Source organism: Typopeltis vanoorti, chromosome 2 (assembly GCF_054136105.1).
Source record: "Typopeltis vanoorti isolate ZY-2024b chromosome 2, IOZ_Tvanoo_1.0, whole genome shotgun sequence".
Taxonomy (NCBI): Eukaryota; Metazoa; Arthropoda; class Arachnida; order Uropygi; family Thelyphonidae; genus Typopeltis; species Typopeltis vanoorti.
In genome coordinates, this window is record NC_143550.1 from 63,854,269 (window position 1) to 63,871,421 (window position 17,153).

The 17,153-nt window shown below is 35.2% G+C and overlaps 1 protein-coding gene across 8 annotated transcripts in view; it reads right to left on the reverse strand.

Annotated features, from left to right (window-relative positions):
* LOC150109091 (phospholipase D1-like) overlaps window positions 1–17,153 on the reverse strand; it is a 584,228-nt gene that overhangs the window by 430,908 nt on the left and 136,167 nt on the right. For all 8 annotated transcript variants that reach the window (XM_090411563.1, XM_090411593.1, XM_090411586.1 and 5 more), the window contains one exon: window positions 4,682–4,810. In XM_090411563.1, coding sequence (XP_090267689.1) covers window positions 4,682–4,810 — 129 coding nt within the window. The remainder of the gene's footprint in view (window positions 1–4,681; window positions 4,811–17,153) is intronic.

Here is a 17,153-nt window from a genome sequence, read left to right on the forward strand (position 1 = left end):
CCACATACAAGGTCTTTAAATCAGCACCTTAAACACTAATCTTGCTATATTTCAGTAGAGCAAGGATAACCTTGTCTACTTCAGTGCTACCAAAACAAAATATTGCTTCACTTCACGATTCCATATTTCACCTCCCTTCACCTTTGATAACATCTAGCTCTCCATGCAAGATCAGGTATTTCTTGGACTGACTTACATCTTTAACCTCTCCTGGTATATACACATTCCATTCATAGCCTCCTCTACATTCAAAATACTAGGCATGTCTTTCCACTCAAAACATTACAACTCCTAGTACAAATCTTCTTCTTCTGCAGCATATCCCACTTAAGTAGGTCACTGTTTCTAATGAGTCTCCTCCACATCCTCCTATCTTGGGCTGTACCTACATCCAAGTTGTCCATCTTCAAATAAAATCCAAAATCCACCTCATTTAGAATATTGTTTTCACATATGGAACTGGTGCACAATAAACTGCTAAAAATATTCGATTAACTGGACCACCCAAAAGACGGTAATCTGATTAACTGGAAACTTCCCCCCCCTCTCTCTAACACACACACACACACACACACACACACACACACACACACACACACACACACACAGGCTCATTCCAGTCACTATCTCATAATAGAGGTGCTGCACTCTGCTTTTTCTTGGCATTTTGATGTGCTGTTCTACAGAACTGACTGACACCATTCCTCCAGTTTTCCTCAAACCCATACACACTAGCAGCTGCTTATGAACAACCATTCACTACCCAGATCTAAACATACCAAACCAACCTCGTCTTCAGTTTTCTCTAAGGACTACATCATTTGGTTATTCAAAAACACAAGTTCTCTTGTATGTGGACCTGAAAAACTTCAACAGCTTTCTCATGAAATGTTTGAGCTCTTATTTTACTTTTAACAGGTACTTTAGGTAGGGGTGCTTAAGGGCAAAGCTATATAAGTGAGAGGAGACCTCCACATAGCCTTTAAAAGGAATACTGAGAACCGACCAGAGCTTCTAACCTAACGACCAATTCTCACCTTCTCATGGTGCACCCTGTTAGGTATCTACCTGGAAACTGAATGGACAAGGATAGACTGGCAATTTGGGATTTAGCTGACTGAGTTATATTCTTATTGGCTTAAAACAAAATTTCAAATGATGGTGCCACGTGACAGATTTTCATGCCGGCTGGGGCGCTGCCCTGTTAAACAAGGCCCCTGTTGTTTTCACCAGGGAAAACAGTGAAAAGTCAGCTACTCAAACAAATCCTAAAACCTTCCCCAACTCAATATCACCAGAGTTCATAATCGGCTCTATCAACATAAGAAGCTTGAATGGCAAAGAAATGGAGCTAGCTGAGGAATTAGATAAGTTCCAGATCGACATAATAGGGGTGACTGAAACAAAAAAGGCAAAAACTTGTGCGATCTTTCTGAGCAATAAATACAAACTGTTATATTCAGGCAATGACAATCAAGGGAAAGATGGAGTAGCCATAGTATTCAACACTAAATACGAAGCTAATCTTCTTGAATGGCAGGCAGTCTCAAGTAGAGTGATGCAGGCAAATATCAGAATGGGGAACTTGACAATGAGACTTATTTGTGCCTATGGTCCCACAGAAGATTCTACTAAGGTAGAAGTGGAGGAATTTTTTGAGGCTTTAGAGAAAGCAACTGACACAATGAAAAAGGAAAAGTTGGTCCTTGTTGGGGATCTAAATAGCAGAGTAGGACATGACTGTCAGACATACAAAAATATTTTGGGAAAATTTGGAGAAAAGAGCAAAGCTAATAATAATAATAATGGCAAATACTTGGATTTCTGTGCAGGACATGGAATGGTTATTACTAACACAATGTTTCAACATAAAAATGTACACAAATTTATATGGAAAGAAGAGATGAGGAATAAAAAAAAGGAATATGAGGAATACCTACCATAGATTACAGTGGAAGAAAGCCACGATAGTACACCGTAGTAAATACAAATATGAAAGGCTTTTCATGGAATCAGCTTCAGCCCTAAGAAACAATCCAAACCTCAACAAATTTGGCTGCATGAGCCTGCCTCAAATTTGGGAAACCTACATAAGAAGACCTTCAGCGCAATCACCCAAGAATACCAACATTGCCCGCTAGGGGGCACCATCAGGACTTTAGGAGAAATAATAGCTTCCTGCTTCTTCCTCATTTACTGTTTGTTGTGCCTGCATGCACGTGTCTTGTTCTCAAGTTTCTTGAAAATGGCAACGTGACGTTGCTGAAATATTGAAGTATATTAAAAATTTATTTTAATGTATATCCTAGTGACATTGTAATTTCCTTAAATTACTTAGTAAATAACATAAAGTTAAGAGATTTAAGTTCGCAGATTATTTTATGTCGCTGACGCCTCCCTAACAGCCCGCTAATATAACAGGCTTGAATGTTGAGAAGAATGACTTATCAGTAGTAAGCCGACTTTTAGGGTCGGACCACATGCGTCTGATCTGATTAAAATTAGGATACGACCCTTACACAGAACTCAAACAATTAATCATAAGTTGATTTATGATACATCAAAAAATAAAGAACTATTTTAGGTATATTTTTGTAAATTTTAATCAAAAATTACAGTGATATAATCAGGTCCAGGATACAATTTCAGAATCTATTTGTTCGTTTCCGGGAAGATCTGAAGGGGGCCCGAACGGAAGACGACGTACATTCATAATTATATGTACCATTCTGTACCATTCGTTGTTCGTTTAAATTCTTATCTCATATTTTCTGACATCTTTTAGGCACCTTTTCTTCTGCAGCACCTGCGTATATTGCACACTTCGCACACGCTACCAGCCGGGCATGGCTGTAATAGATATGGTATGAAGGTCAGCATTAAAAAGACAAACACAATGAAAATAGGCAGAAACATTGAAAATATCAACTGCATTGTGAATGGAGAACCTATAGAACAGGTGAAACATTTCAGCTACTTGGGCACGATTTTTAGTGAGGATGGTAAATTAAATATGGAAACAGACAACAGAATCAAAGCTGGTATGGTAGGAAGTCAACTGAATAAATTTATATGGAATAAGAGAGAAATTAGTCAAAACACTAAATTAGCTGTATACAAGACAGTGTTCAAACCAGTTTTAACTTATGGATCTGAGAGCTGGGTCAGAAGTAAAACACTTGACCAAACACTAGAGACCGCAGATATGAGAGTCCTGAGAAAGATTAGAGACGTGAACAGATGGCATCAATGGCAATATCATATTAAAAACGAGGATATTAGGAAAGAACTTGACATTGTCAGCATCCAGGAATGCATTAGCAGAGCTAATCTCAAGTGGTATGGTCACTTAAAGAGCATGGGAGAGGAAAGATTAGCAAAACAAGTGTTCTCTGCCAGGTTGGCAGAAAAAGACCCAGAGGAAGACCAAGATATAGGTGGATTGATACAGTAAAAAGTGTCTTAGAAGACAGAAATATAAGATCCGATAATGTTGGAGTCTTGACAGGTAACAGACTGATTTGGATGAAAATTGTAGATAGGAAGTTAGTAATGATGTAAATTATTCATGTAATACTATCGTATCCTGTATGATAGTATATCATACAGGATATGATAGTATACTCCTTGAGGATATATAATCAGGAATTTGACGATAATAGGTACTTTCATGAAAATTCCTCCACTTTCCATTGGGCCTGTTAAAATTCAGTTATTCAACTTTCCTTTACAGTCCACTATTAATGTGCCAAACTTGCTTCTCTTCCACTTTTATTCCATTTACCTCTGCTTTCCAGAGGCAAATGGAATAAATGTGGAATGAAATAAATGATGGAATAAATGAAATAAATGGAGCTTCCCTCAATGAAGTGTTTCCTCCATACTTACACAACCTCCAGCTTTTCAAGAAAAATATCAAGAGGTTCCTTCTTTTCCAAATATTGCCTATACACTAATATGCTACAGATTCTTTACCTCTCATGTGTAGGATTGAGTTATTATGTTTCCTCCATACTTACACAACCTCCAGCTTTTCAAGAAAAATATCAAGAGGTTCCTTCTTTTCCAAATATTGCCTATACACAGCACTAATATGCTACAGATTCTTTACCTCTCATGTGTGGGATTGAGTTATTATATAAAAAAGGTCATGAGGTAATGAGATCAACAGTGCACCACAAAAAAAATTTGTGGATGCAATTGGTAAAAAGTAAATAATTTTGCTTTGAAAGTTTCGATTGTTGGAATACATCATAATCTAAATGTTGGTTCAAACTGGGCTGAACAAGTCTCACAGGAAAGTTCCTGTCAATTTGCACATTTTTTTCAATGTAAAGAACATTGTTTTTCGATCTTGAGGTATATGAAAGGAAATAGAAAGCAGTACTTGAATTTACATAATCTTAATTAAAATGTTTAATTTTGAATTTTAAACATGAATAAATTTTCTTTTTGATTTAAGTAATTTTCTTAAAGTTGCACATTTAGGAGGAGAGTAATTCATTAATTATAATGACTACTGAAGTATTTAAAAATTATTTCACTATTCATTTAATGTCAAGGGCACTGTATGAACTTGCTACTGTTGTCCAGTTTAATTGTTAAACTGGAAGATAAATCCACTTTAAGTCTAATAAACCACAGAACTAATTTTAAATTTGATTTGAAAAATTAAACATACCTTCGAGTTGGAATCGGCAGAGCTAAGGTGGTTCTAAATAAACGTAAATTGTGATGTAAATGCTGAAAGTGCTTATACCGTTTTTTAATTGTCCATTCAAAATCTCCATGTTTTAACTGAATTATGTATCTGAAAGAAAATCAGATTTTTAAATTTAATACATAAATTTTTTTGTTGTAAGTGATAGTAAAGATCAAATTATTTTCTTATGTACAATGCATCAAGTCAGATCCTTCTGATATACAGGGTGACCCATAAATCACAAAGGGGTTTAAACATTTAATAATTTTTTTATTCATTTTATTTTTTTTTCTTATAATGAAATACAAAATCTGGAGGGGTTGGTTTTTTTCATTTGTTATTCACATTTTAAATCTCATCGTGCCTTATGAGCCATCCTGTACAAGCTGACTATCACACAAATACTATTTCACTCATATTATGACATTTTGATAACCAATTACCATAGCCTAATTCATTTTAAAGGCTAGCATAGACACTGATTAAAATTCATGATTAACTTGAAGTAAATGAAAAGTATTTAAAACTAATCAGGACAGTGTCACTAGCGAACGTGGTGGTGGTGTTCAGTTATGTTAGAAAATGTGTTTTTAAATTAAAGTATAGTGTGGCTTTTTGTCTCAAATTGTGCTGCAGTTGTGCTTTGGTTGGATACAAGTATCCTTGATTGGTGTTATTGTTTGAAACTCTGTTGTATATATTGTGTTTTCGCTGCTGTTTTTGTTTCACTACTTCAGTAACTAAAGATGGCGTCCAACAAGAGACGTATGTCAGCAGCTCAGAGGACTTCTATACAAAAGTCTGGCTATGCATGGATTTTTTGCAGTGGATGTGTTGCAGAAACTGCTATATGTATGCGCCGAGGAATGTGAAGGATCTGTGGACTGTTTGGCTAAATGAGAAGAATGAAAACGTCGACGTATGTGAGAAGTGTCGGGATAGGCTAGAGCAATTAGGAATGGAAGCAGATGTCAGGAGCGTAAAGAACTTTGGCAGGAGTTCAAGAAAATGAAGTGACCATCTTCTGCAAGAGGAATTGGAAGTGCTCAGTAAGGATGTTCTGGAAATTAAAACTGAGTTAAATGGGTTGAATAGAGAAATTAGGACTATGGAGATTACTCTAGCTGAAGTAACTAGAACAGGATTAAGTATGGGAGTCTTTGGTGATTGATGAAGTAATAAATAGTATGGGAGTGATTGGGAGTCAACAGAATGAAAGCACAAGAGGTCTAGAAGAAATGAGATGTTGTGAGAGTGAGGGAGTAAGTAAAAGAGCATTGAGTAATCAAACTGGGAGAGTCATGCTGAATAGCGTAGAAAATGAGGCCGTGAGTGACGCTTGTTTGGGCTTGAAGTTATGAGTGGTAAAATATATGGTGATTCTATGATTAAGGGTATGGAGAGCAGTATGTCTGAGGAGTGCTTGGCTGGTAGAACAATAGAGAGAGAGAGAGTGGCTTTAGCAATAAAGAGAGGGCATGATGCAGAAAAGATGAAAGTTATGGTGGGTACAAATGACCCGAGTGGTAGTATAAATTGGGTAGCAAAAGATTTAAGGGCATTGTTAGATATCGTGAAGAAGAAAAGTGTCAATGGGAGGATAGTGTGTGTGCTGCCTCGTTTTGACAATTATGAGTTAAGTAGACGAGCGATGATAATGAATGATATCACTACAAGAATGTGCAAAAAAAAAGAGGTCTGGAATTTGTTGACGTCTGGAGTGTGTTTGAAGGCAAAAGACAGCTGTATGCAAGAGATGGGTTGCATCTAAACATGGAAGGTCATAAGTGATTGAAGAAGTTACTATTTTCTGAACAAGTTGAAATAATTGGGCAGGGAAACTAAAACTGAAAAGGTTGAGTGTAAGAGGGAGAAACTTAAGCACTGATTGTATATTTGTTGATCCTTATTCGCGGAATAAATTGCAGAATAGAGTGGATAAAAATCGGCATGAGACTAATGAAATTAGTGACATGTATATCAGTTCTAAAACTGCAAGAACTAAAGGGAATCTGCAATTTTTGTATACAACTGCAAGAAGCATTTGAAATAAAAGGGAAGAATTTTTGGCATTAGTCAGTGCAATCTCACCAAAGTTGTAGGCATTAGTGAAACTTGGCTATCAGCAGAAGATGTGGTCACTGGAACTGAATGTGATGGGTACAGTATTTTCAGGGAAGATAGAGAAGATAAAACAGGGGGAGGAGTACTGTTGATGATAGCTGATGAGTTGCAGCCAAAGAAAATAGTATATCCAGAGGATAGACATGTGAATGATAGTTCATTTGAAGCAGTCTGGTGTGAAATAGTGACCAATGCAACCAAATATACAGTTGGTTGCTGCTATAGGCCAGGGGGTACAGGTGATATTGAATTCATGCATCAGCAAATTAGTGCAATGAGTGCAGGGTTAGTGATTATTATGGGGGATTTCAATTATGGTGATATCAATTGGAAGGAGGAAATATCATGTGGCAAAAAGGAAATGGAATTCATACATCTTCTACGAGATAATTATTTGAAACAGCACATAACTGAAGGGACATGTGGTGTGAGAGTGTTGGACCTGGTTATTGGTTCAGAGGATATATGCATAAGTAAGGTGTCCTCGTTACCTCCAATTGGTGAGAGCGATCATGTGGTATTGACTTGGGAGGTTGCAAAATTTGTGGATTTCTCTCTTAAGAAGGGGTATATATGTAACTACAGATTAAGCAATTATAACAAACTTTGGAGTGAGCTTGCAGCAGTCCCATGTCAGAACACATTGCAGGGGAAAGATGCTGGCAGTGCATGGGATAAAATCAGTGGGTATCTGAGGAAGGCAATATCAGATTGTGTCCCCATGGTCAGGAAGACAAACAAGGTAGGTGTTAGATGGATGAGTAGCAGTAGTATCAAGCTTGATCTGCAAAAAAAAAAAAAAATGTTATGGAGAATTTACAAGGAGAAAGGCGATCAGTACACCCATGAATAGTACAGGATTCAAGCTAGGAAGGTTACCAGCATAGTAAGAAAAGCTAAAGCAGATTATGAGAAGACCTTAGCCAAGGAGATCAAGGGTAAATCCCAAAGAGTTCTTCTGCTATGTGGCAAGTAAAAGGAAGAATGACTTCGGAAGGATAACTTTAGTGGGTGCTGATGGTAGTGAGGTGACAAATTCAGATGTAATAGTAGAGTTACTGAGTGATCACTTTTCAAAAGTCTATCACTCAAGTGAGGATATCTCTGTACCTGTAGCAATAACTAATGTGAGAATTGAAGTTAAGAAATCAGAGGTACTTAGTATATTGCAAAATTTAAATGCAAACACTACTGTAGGTTTAGATGGAATATCAGCTAGGGTGTTGTATGAATGTGCAAAGGAATTGTCAATGCCTCTTACTTGGTTATTTAACTTAAGTCTGAACTCTGGTAATGGAAGTCTAGGGAATGGAAGGAGGGCAAAGTAGTTCCATTGTATAAAGGTGGCTCTAAAACTGTGGTAGTTAATTACAGACCAATCACCATCTCGGGAGGGGTGGTAAAAGTATTGGAAAAGTTGGTTAAAGACAAAATTCAAGAATGGGTGGATCAGGATATGATGCTCTATAGGGGACAACATGGTTTTGTTAAAGGTGGATCCTGCCTTAGCAGTTTATTAGCGTTTTATAATAGAAATAGAATGGCATCTTAGTTGGTCAAAGGAAATGGCTACACAGTGGTACTTCTGGATTTCGCTAAGGCTTTTGACAGGATACCCCATGGAATACTGTTGCGCTAATTGGAGCAGATGGGGATGGATACTAAACTGGTGATATGAATAGGAGAATGGCTCAGGGAGAGATCCGAGAAGGGTGTATGGAGGAACAGAGTCCAGGATGAGGCAGGTGACCAGTGGTTTGACTCAAAACCTGAGCGCAGTAATGCAAATGTGGAAGTATCAATACTTTATAAAGGAGAATAATAACCTCTTTATCTCTGTTAGTGTGTTCCTCAATAACCGCAATGCTTGGGCCATTGTTGTTTAATTTGTACATAAATGATATAGGAAATGGGTTAAAAGGAGATATTCAGTTGTTTGCTGATGATGCAAAGTTGAGTAGTGCAATAAAAAAAGAAGCTGATATTGAGAGTTTGCAGGATGATTTAAATAAGCTGGCGAAATGGGCAAAAGGAAATGGATGTCAGTTCAATGTGGAAAAGTGTCAAGTTATGCATTTTGGGATTAAAAGTTTACCAGTGTGTACTACATTGATGGAACGGTACTCCAAGAGAATGATGAGGCTAGGGACTTAGGGGTGTTGGTAGATAGGGAAATGAAGTTCAGGGGACACATTGCTAAGGTGTCCAAGATTGCACATAGGATTACTTGGTTATTGAGGAACACACTAATCCAGAGATAAAGAGGTTATTATTCCCCTTTATAAGGCATTGATACTTCCACATTTGGATTACTGTGCTCAAGTTGGTCACCTGGATTCCTTGGAGATGAGAAGGTTGTGGAGAGGGTTCAGAGGAGAGTGACTAAGTTGGTGAGTGATTTAAAAAATGTTCCCTATATTGATAGATTGAGAGCTTGTGGAATGCAGAGGTGTTGGTTGATAGGTGGAGAAGAGGGGGATATGATAGAAACATTTAAATTACTAAAAGGTTTTTATAAGATTGATGCAGGGGAAATGTTTCAGCTGTGTAATAGTGATGAAAGAACAAGAGGTCATCCCTGGAAATTATGGAAAAGTGTGGTTAACAAGGGTGTGATAACGAGGTTTTTCGCCTGGAGGGTGGTGAACGAGTGGAATGCATTGCCTGACTCAGTTGTGAGTTCTTCGTCTGTAAATGAATTCAAGAAGAGATATGATAGATATTGTTTTGATAGTTTGGGTCTCCTGCAACGAGTCTACTGACTCCATGGTATCTGACTCCATAGATACCCGTAATAATAATAATCTTTTAATCTTTCATAAACTGAAAAGTGTATGTATCCATTGGGAAAGAAGCAAACAAGAGACAATACCTCCAAAATGCCTAGTTGATACCATCTGAAGAGTTAGTGACCTTAGCCACTGGGTGAAAGGTTCATGACCATCTCCAAACTTCAAGATGTGTGATAAAATTATGTTCAACCACCCAACCAGGCAATCATGAATGAAATATCAACCTTCTTAAGACTATGTCCATGTTATTTCAATAGTGTTTCAAGCTCAATGATACACTTTGCATCTGTGTTTTGCATGACAGAAATATGTCAATCTGTAAGGGTAATTAAGTGTGGAAAGAGAGAGAAGGTTGTTTAAGGTGAACCGTTTAAGAAAAACCTGTCTTAATGCCACCTAATGCATAGTGTGCATTAAAAATGCAATTAATTTTATAACATGTCAATCAGTAAATATTGAGAATTACTACTGCAAATATTGTAATACAATGTAAATATTATTGCACTGTATTGCAAATAAAATTCTGCAAAGAACAATAAAACTTTTTTTTGTAAAAAAAAAACAATCAAGTATCTAAGTCAACATGTCTAAGTGAGATAATAGAGCAACGTGCACATGTACTGCTTTTTTTGAAATTTTATCATGCAAAATTCATGCATTATTTTACTGTCAATATGGTACAGTAAAAGAAAAACATTTTAAAAATTTAAATCAAATTTCAGCTCTCCCTATCATATAAGATTTCAACTATCTTTTGGACACTTGTGTTCATCTCTGAATGTGCCAACTATTCATAAACAGACAATTGTTAGGAAAGAAGAATAATGAATAAAATTTGAGTATAGTATGCTTTCAGATGTGTTTTTCTTACCCCAAAGATAAAAACAGAAAAATGAAGTATGTGGAAAAGAGAAACTAACACAGATAAGTTCTTCACCCCCTTCCTTGAAAAATGAGAGGGGGAAATTCACCAGTTGTATTTGGAATTGTTCATTATTAGTTAAAGGCTTTAAAGTGAAATATATAACCACTTGCTGGTCACAAAATATAATACTTCTACTTTGGACAGAGGAGAAGGATACACAGTAATGTACTTGGAGTTTGCAAAGGCATTTGATAGAGTACCTCATGATAAGTTGACAGTCAAACTACAGCAGATGGGGTCATACAGGTATGTGTGAAATGCAATTAGTGAATGTTTGATACTGTGGAACAAAAAAAAAAAAAAAAGTTTACTGTTACCTGAAATTATCGATTCACAAAAGTAGAAGTATTATATTTTGTGACCGGCAAGTGGTTATATATTTCACTTTAAAGCCTTTAACTAATAATGAACAATTCCAAATACAACTGGTGAATTTCCCCCTCTCATTTTTCAAGGAAGAGGGTGAAGAACAACAATAAAAGAAAAATTAAACTTGAATAAATAAGTTTATTCAAGTTTAAGAGAAGTTTATTCAGCTATGACTTTTGATAATTGAATAAACTTCTCTTAATTGCCAGTTAAGTTACTTCTATGATGTCTATCCAGCAAGGATTTTTTGAAACAAGAGTCCTTTTAAATGTGTTTTAGTATCAATATTGCAGATCTATGGTGTCCCTAGGTCTTGTTACTGAAAACATGTTTTGTCAAGTAAACTTTTTCCACCTACTAATTTGTAAATTTTCCTGCAAGTGGGATAAAAGTGAAGAGAGAACTGAGGACTATTGTTGGATTTACTAAGTACTTATGACATTTCAAATGTCAGTTGTGACACAATCTCCTTTGAATTAACCTATGACTAATCAAGCTTGAACATGTCTGTGAACCCTATATCTACCTAATTAACCTTTAAGTAGTAAAGCTTTTTTTTTTTTTTTTTTAAAGCAACAAGAGTTGTTTGGCAGGTTTGGAATTTATACATAATAGCAGGTTAGGCAAAAAGTAATGTTTTGAATTGAAAGAAGGTAATTTTTTGTAAACTAAGGAAGTTACAGATACAATGCGTTTATACCAGGAAAAACTAGATGTAAAAGTCAGCACAATAAGAGGTATCTGGTAAGCCTATCATATTAAAAAGGTAAGGAGAATTAACCCAAGGTTATTTTTGTGAGGGAAAAAAAAAAGTTGTTTTGGTAGTGCTAGGCTGCCATCATCTCATTTGAAGAATGACATGGTGATCATCAACTAGGTACCAGTTATAGATCTAGAAACCTTAGATTTCAGCACTGCAAATTTTGTTGAACGAGTAGGAGGAATGAATTCTAGTTTTAAGGAAAACTTGTGCCATAGTATCATAAATTATCTACACATAAACACAAGAAGTAATATTTGTTAAATATACTGCCAAATATTTCAATTTGAAACTAATAAACTATCATCAGTGGCCTGAAAAACATTTTTTACAAGGTAGAATGCAAACAACTGATTTGTTCAAAATAGTATGAGCCGCGTGATGTTAAATCACTAATAACATTATGCTTCCCTGAAGAAAAGGTTAATCATAAAAGTGATTAAAGCATAATTTATATTATCATCCAAAAAAAAATAAATAAAATAATTCATAATATCATACTAAAAAGAGATCATTACACAGATATAGTATCCCGTAGTTTCTTATTGTTGGAAGTTTTTCCACTTTGCTTTTGATATAAATTAAAGATACTAAGAAATTATATACTTGGTTTAATCCTTTATCCAATTGTAAGCAAACAAGTTTGCACCTGAACTATTTTCTGGACTGGGGCAACTTGTATATAGAAGCTTATAACTTCACATTACTTGCCTTAGTATCCCATAATGCAAAGCACATCTCCTTGCGGACATGCATAATGCTATGCATTAGGAAGGGTCACTACCCAGACCGGTTTCAACCTTTATTAAGGTCTCATCAGTGGAAGCCAGACCCAGAGGTGATACAAAGGTTGAAGTAATGCAGAAGTCATATTTTCATATACGAGTTGCCAAAAGATGTCACACATTATTAAAATACTCTAGATTAGAGACAGTTGTTGGAAGTTCTTCCAGTGCTTTGCATTATGGGATACTAAGGCAAGTAATGTGAAGTTATAAGCTTCTATATACAAACTGCCCCAGTCCTGAAAATAGTTCAGGTGCAAACTTGTTTGCTTACACTTGGATAAAGGATTAAACCAAGTATATAATTTCTTGATATCTTTAATTTACAGTAGTTTCTTAGGATCTATCTTTGTAAATATCACTATTAGCTTTAAAAAAAAAAGAAAAAAAAAAAGTGTTATTCAGATCAAACTTTCCCATATTTTTGACAAGGATAGGCAGTCATTCTGATTCAAGTTAGGGCAGTGAAGTAAGGCCTCAGCACTCTCTTTGCATACTTCTACACTCACCTTCTACACAGATGTTGGTATAAATTCGAATGCCGATTCAAAGAGAGTACTGAGTCATTACTTCACTGCCCTAACTTGAATCAAAATGACTGCCCATCCTTGAAAAATATGAGAAATCCAAATAACACTTTTTTTTCTTATTTTTAAAGGCCAATAGTGATATTTACAAAGATCCTAAGAGACCACTAGATACTATCTAATGATCTGTTTAGTATGATATATTATAAACTAATTTTTTTTTTGGGGGGGGGGGGATGATAATATAAATTATATAATTATGTTATAATCACTTTTATGATTAATCTTTTCTTCAGTGAAGCATCACTAATAGCAATTTAACATCACGTGGCTCGTACTTTTTTGAATAAATCAATTATTTGCATTCTACCTTATAAAAAATGTTGTTCAGGCCACTGATGATAGTTTGTTAGATTCAAACTGAAATATTTGGCAGCATATTTAATAAATATTATTTCTTGTGTTTACGTATAGATAATTTAGGAGGAATGAAGCACACTTTTGCCAGCAAAATTATAGATAAAGCTGAGGTCTAAATTTATGTCAGTGATATAACAGACCTGAGGCACATCACCACCACCTCTGGAAACATGCCACGGAAAGGTTTGTAGGTTTAATATCTTCGGGATATTGAGGATTGCTTAACAAGTTCCATCTTTTTACCTCTTTGTAATTGGAGGTGAAATGATGGAACTTGCTAAGCAATCCTCAATGTCCTGAAGATATTAAACATACAAACTTTTCCATGGCACGTTTCCAGAGGCAGCAGTGATGTAGTCAAGTAGATTTGCAATAAATCTTGAGTGGAAGAATCCATATGTGGAAAATCGAACTTAACTGATGGATCACCAACGCAATGAAGTTGATGGTTGGTTACCTTCATTATTAGGATATAGGTTAGTGGTACAAAGATGCCATGAAAGATGGGAAAGACAATATAGAATAGGTATTAATTCTGGAGCATAAATTTCTAAACACCAATAAAAATGCTAACAAGTATGCTGTTAAGGATTTTTTCTGATTTCTTTGCAGTGAAATTCAGAGGAGGTACACACCAAGTTGTTCTGGATAAAGTGAGAAGTAATTTGTTTAACATCTGTAGAAGAAGTGGAGAATGATGTCAGGAAGTCAGCCTTATTTTGAGTACTGTTACAATGGCAACATCTGGGTATCAGAAAAATGGAAGCACAGAAAAGCAGAAACATCATGTACAGTTCCAGCAAACAGTGGCATTTTGACACAGGATGTCATATCTGACAATTGCAAACACATCTCCTGTGACAGAAGGTATCATGCAAAGTGCAGAGTGTAGTTCAGATAGCAGAGATTGACAGTATTTGAAGATATCAGTTAAGTTTCTGGGATGGGTACATGACAAATTGTCATGTCCTTCCCAGAGAAATCAAAGCAATTTAGAAGGAAAAATACTATTTTCTTTCAGGATATGTAATCACTGATAGTTAAGAGTAAGTCTATATTTGGTTGCTATGTTTAAATTTCTAAATGTATAGGTAATTATATTTCAACCTGCATTAATCATTTATGAACCATATGCATTTGAGTGCACGTCTGAGGAAAGAATAAGCATGAATATAAATTTACAATTGCGGTATTATGGGTGCAGCAATAAATTACAATGACAGAGAACAAACTGTCTCCCTCACATCACCACTGTACAGGTGTAAAACATTTTACTATACTAGGAAATACAGTAAAATAACCTAAAAATTTATTTCTAAGTGATAGATTTCAGAAATTTTTTTCTAAAAATTTTTAATCTCACATCTACTGTTTCTATTCTTTAAACTTAAGAAAGAAAAGACAAATATGCGTTACAAATAGACGAGACTACTAATGTTACAAATGATGCACAGTTAATATGCTACGCAAAATATGCGCATGATAACAACATTCATGATGATATTTTGTTTTGTAGAATTTTGTCATCCCGAACAACTGGAGAAGAAATATTTCACACTCAATAATTACATAATACACAAAGGGATCCAGTGAAAAAAATGTATAGGCTTCTGTTCGGATGGAGCTCGCACTCTTACAGGCAGGCATAGTGGGGTTGTTTCTAAGGTCAAAGAAGTAGCTCCGGATATGAATTGGGTGCATTGTTTCATACATAGGGAAGCGTTAGCCTCCAAAGAAATGCCACCAGAATTTAAAATTGTGCTATACAACGTTGTAAAGGCCAGTTAATTTTATTAAAGCTCGACTGTTAAATAACAGGTTATTTTCAGTACTCTGCGATGAAATGGGCAGTGAATATACACAACTTTTGCTTCATTCTGAAATTCTCTGGCTTTCCAGGGGCAAAGTACTAACAAGGTTATTTCAATTAATGCACTCTGTGCCTTAATTGAAATAACCTTGTTTTTTTAATTCTGATTTTGCATCTCCTTGTTGACGAAGCATGGCTATCAACACTATCCTATCTTTCAGACATTTTTTCGAAATTAAATGAACTAAATCTCTCCCTTCAGGGAAATTTTTTAACTGTTCTTGATGCCTACAACAAAATAAAGGCATTCAAGAAAAAACTGGTTTTATGGATTAATTATGCAAAAGGCAGACAATTTGCACCTTTTCCAACATTGGAATCCTTTTTAGTGGAAAATAATATTTTTGTTCATTCTGAGTTTGTGGAAAGGGTTTGTGACCACCTCAAAAATCTGAAACGGAATTTTGAAACATATTTTCCAAATAACTTTTATAAGAAATTTTTGTGGGTTCGTGATCCATTTCAGGCTTGCAGTCACGAGAACAACCTTTCGTTATCGAAAAAGTAACAGTTAATTGAGCTTTCAAGTGACAGTGGGCTTAAAATGCAATTCTGTGATCTTGGTTTTGCTCGATTTTGGATCTAGTCTTCAGTGAGAAGTGAATTTCCAGAATTATCTGAAGCAATGAAAATCGTCATGCAGTTTTCTACAACCTATCTTTGTGAGAAAGGATTTTCATCGCTCCTTCAAATAAAAACAAAATACAGAAATCATCTTAGTGTGTGTGTGAAGGTAACCAACCATCTTCGACTGAAGTTGACCAATTTTGAGCCAGATATCCAGCAACTCTGCAAGGGCTGAGAAGCTGAACCATCTCATTAAAAGTAAGTAGTAACATAATTATATCATCTTATTTGTTTAATAAAAATTAAAACTTTGTTCAATGATGATACTTTTAATCGTTTACTTCCAATTTAATTATGTTGCCATATCTTTCAAAACATGCTTTTAGATTTATTATGTTATAAATGGCACAGTTTTTACGAAACGTTGGTAATTCCTACATAGGGTTAAAAAAAAAAAAAATCACAAAAAGTCAAAACGACATATAGAGAAATAAATTAAAAACACACTTATTTTTGAAGTAAAACTTTAATTCCAACATTCTAAAATGTTATTTTTCTTGCTTTTCTGTTCACAAAATCATTGATCACATTGTCAAAGTCTATTTCATCACTCAGTTGCTGTTTTATAGACAGTAAGGCAAGATTTCATAAATGCCAAAAAAGGTGCCACCAGGGGAAGGATCTCCTCGCCCCCTCTCCAGCTACGCCTCTGTAACTTAGTTGTCCACAGAATTGTTTTAGGCATTTTACTGGTCCTTGGGCTTATAAGGGTTGAGAAAAGCTGCTTTAGACCATTACAATTTAGGCTCATAACTTTCATGTTGTGTTAATTATATAATTCTCTGTACAGATTTTTTCCACTATTTTCTTGCTCTTGCAATATTGGAGTGACTTATTTTCATTCTTCTCTGTGTTGGATTACAAAAACCACTTGTTAATACTGGCGATATATATGTTGTTCCTCTATGAGATTTAAAGTTAGCATTAACTGCATGTATGTCTTTTGTTTCTTCATTTTTCTCAATTCAATTTATTTCAATTTCCCATCCAGATTCTGTTTCTAGTGTATTTATATTTTATTTTTTTATTTCCTTTTTTTAATGCTTTCCTCTGTTTTTCTCATTTTTTCAATGTCTTTGCTAGATTCTGTTTCCAAGCATTTTTTTATTATTATTATTTTCTTTTCTAACACTGACTTTTTCTGGCTGCTTCGGGCATCATCTTCTGATATGCCAGGAATGTACTTCAGAACTGTGTTTTCAATTCTATCAAAGTCCCAGTAATATTCTATCAAAGGAGTAGAATTTATCTG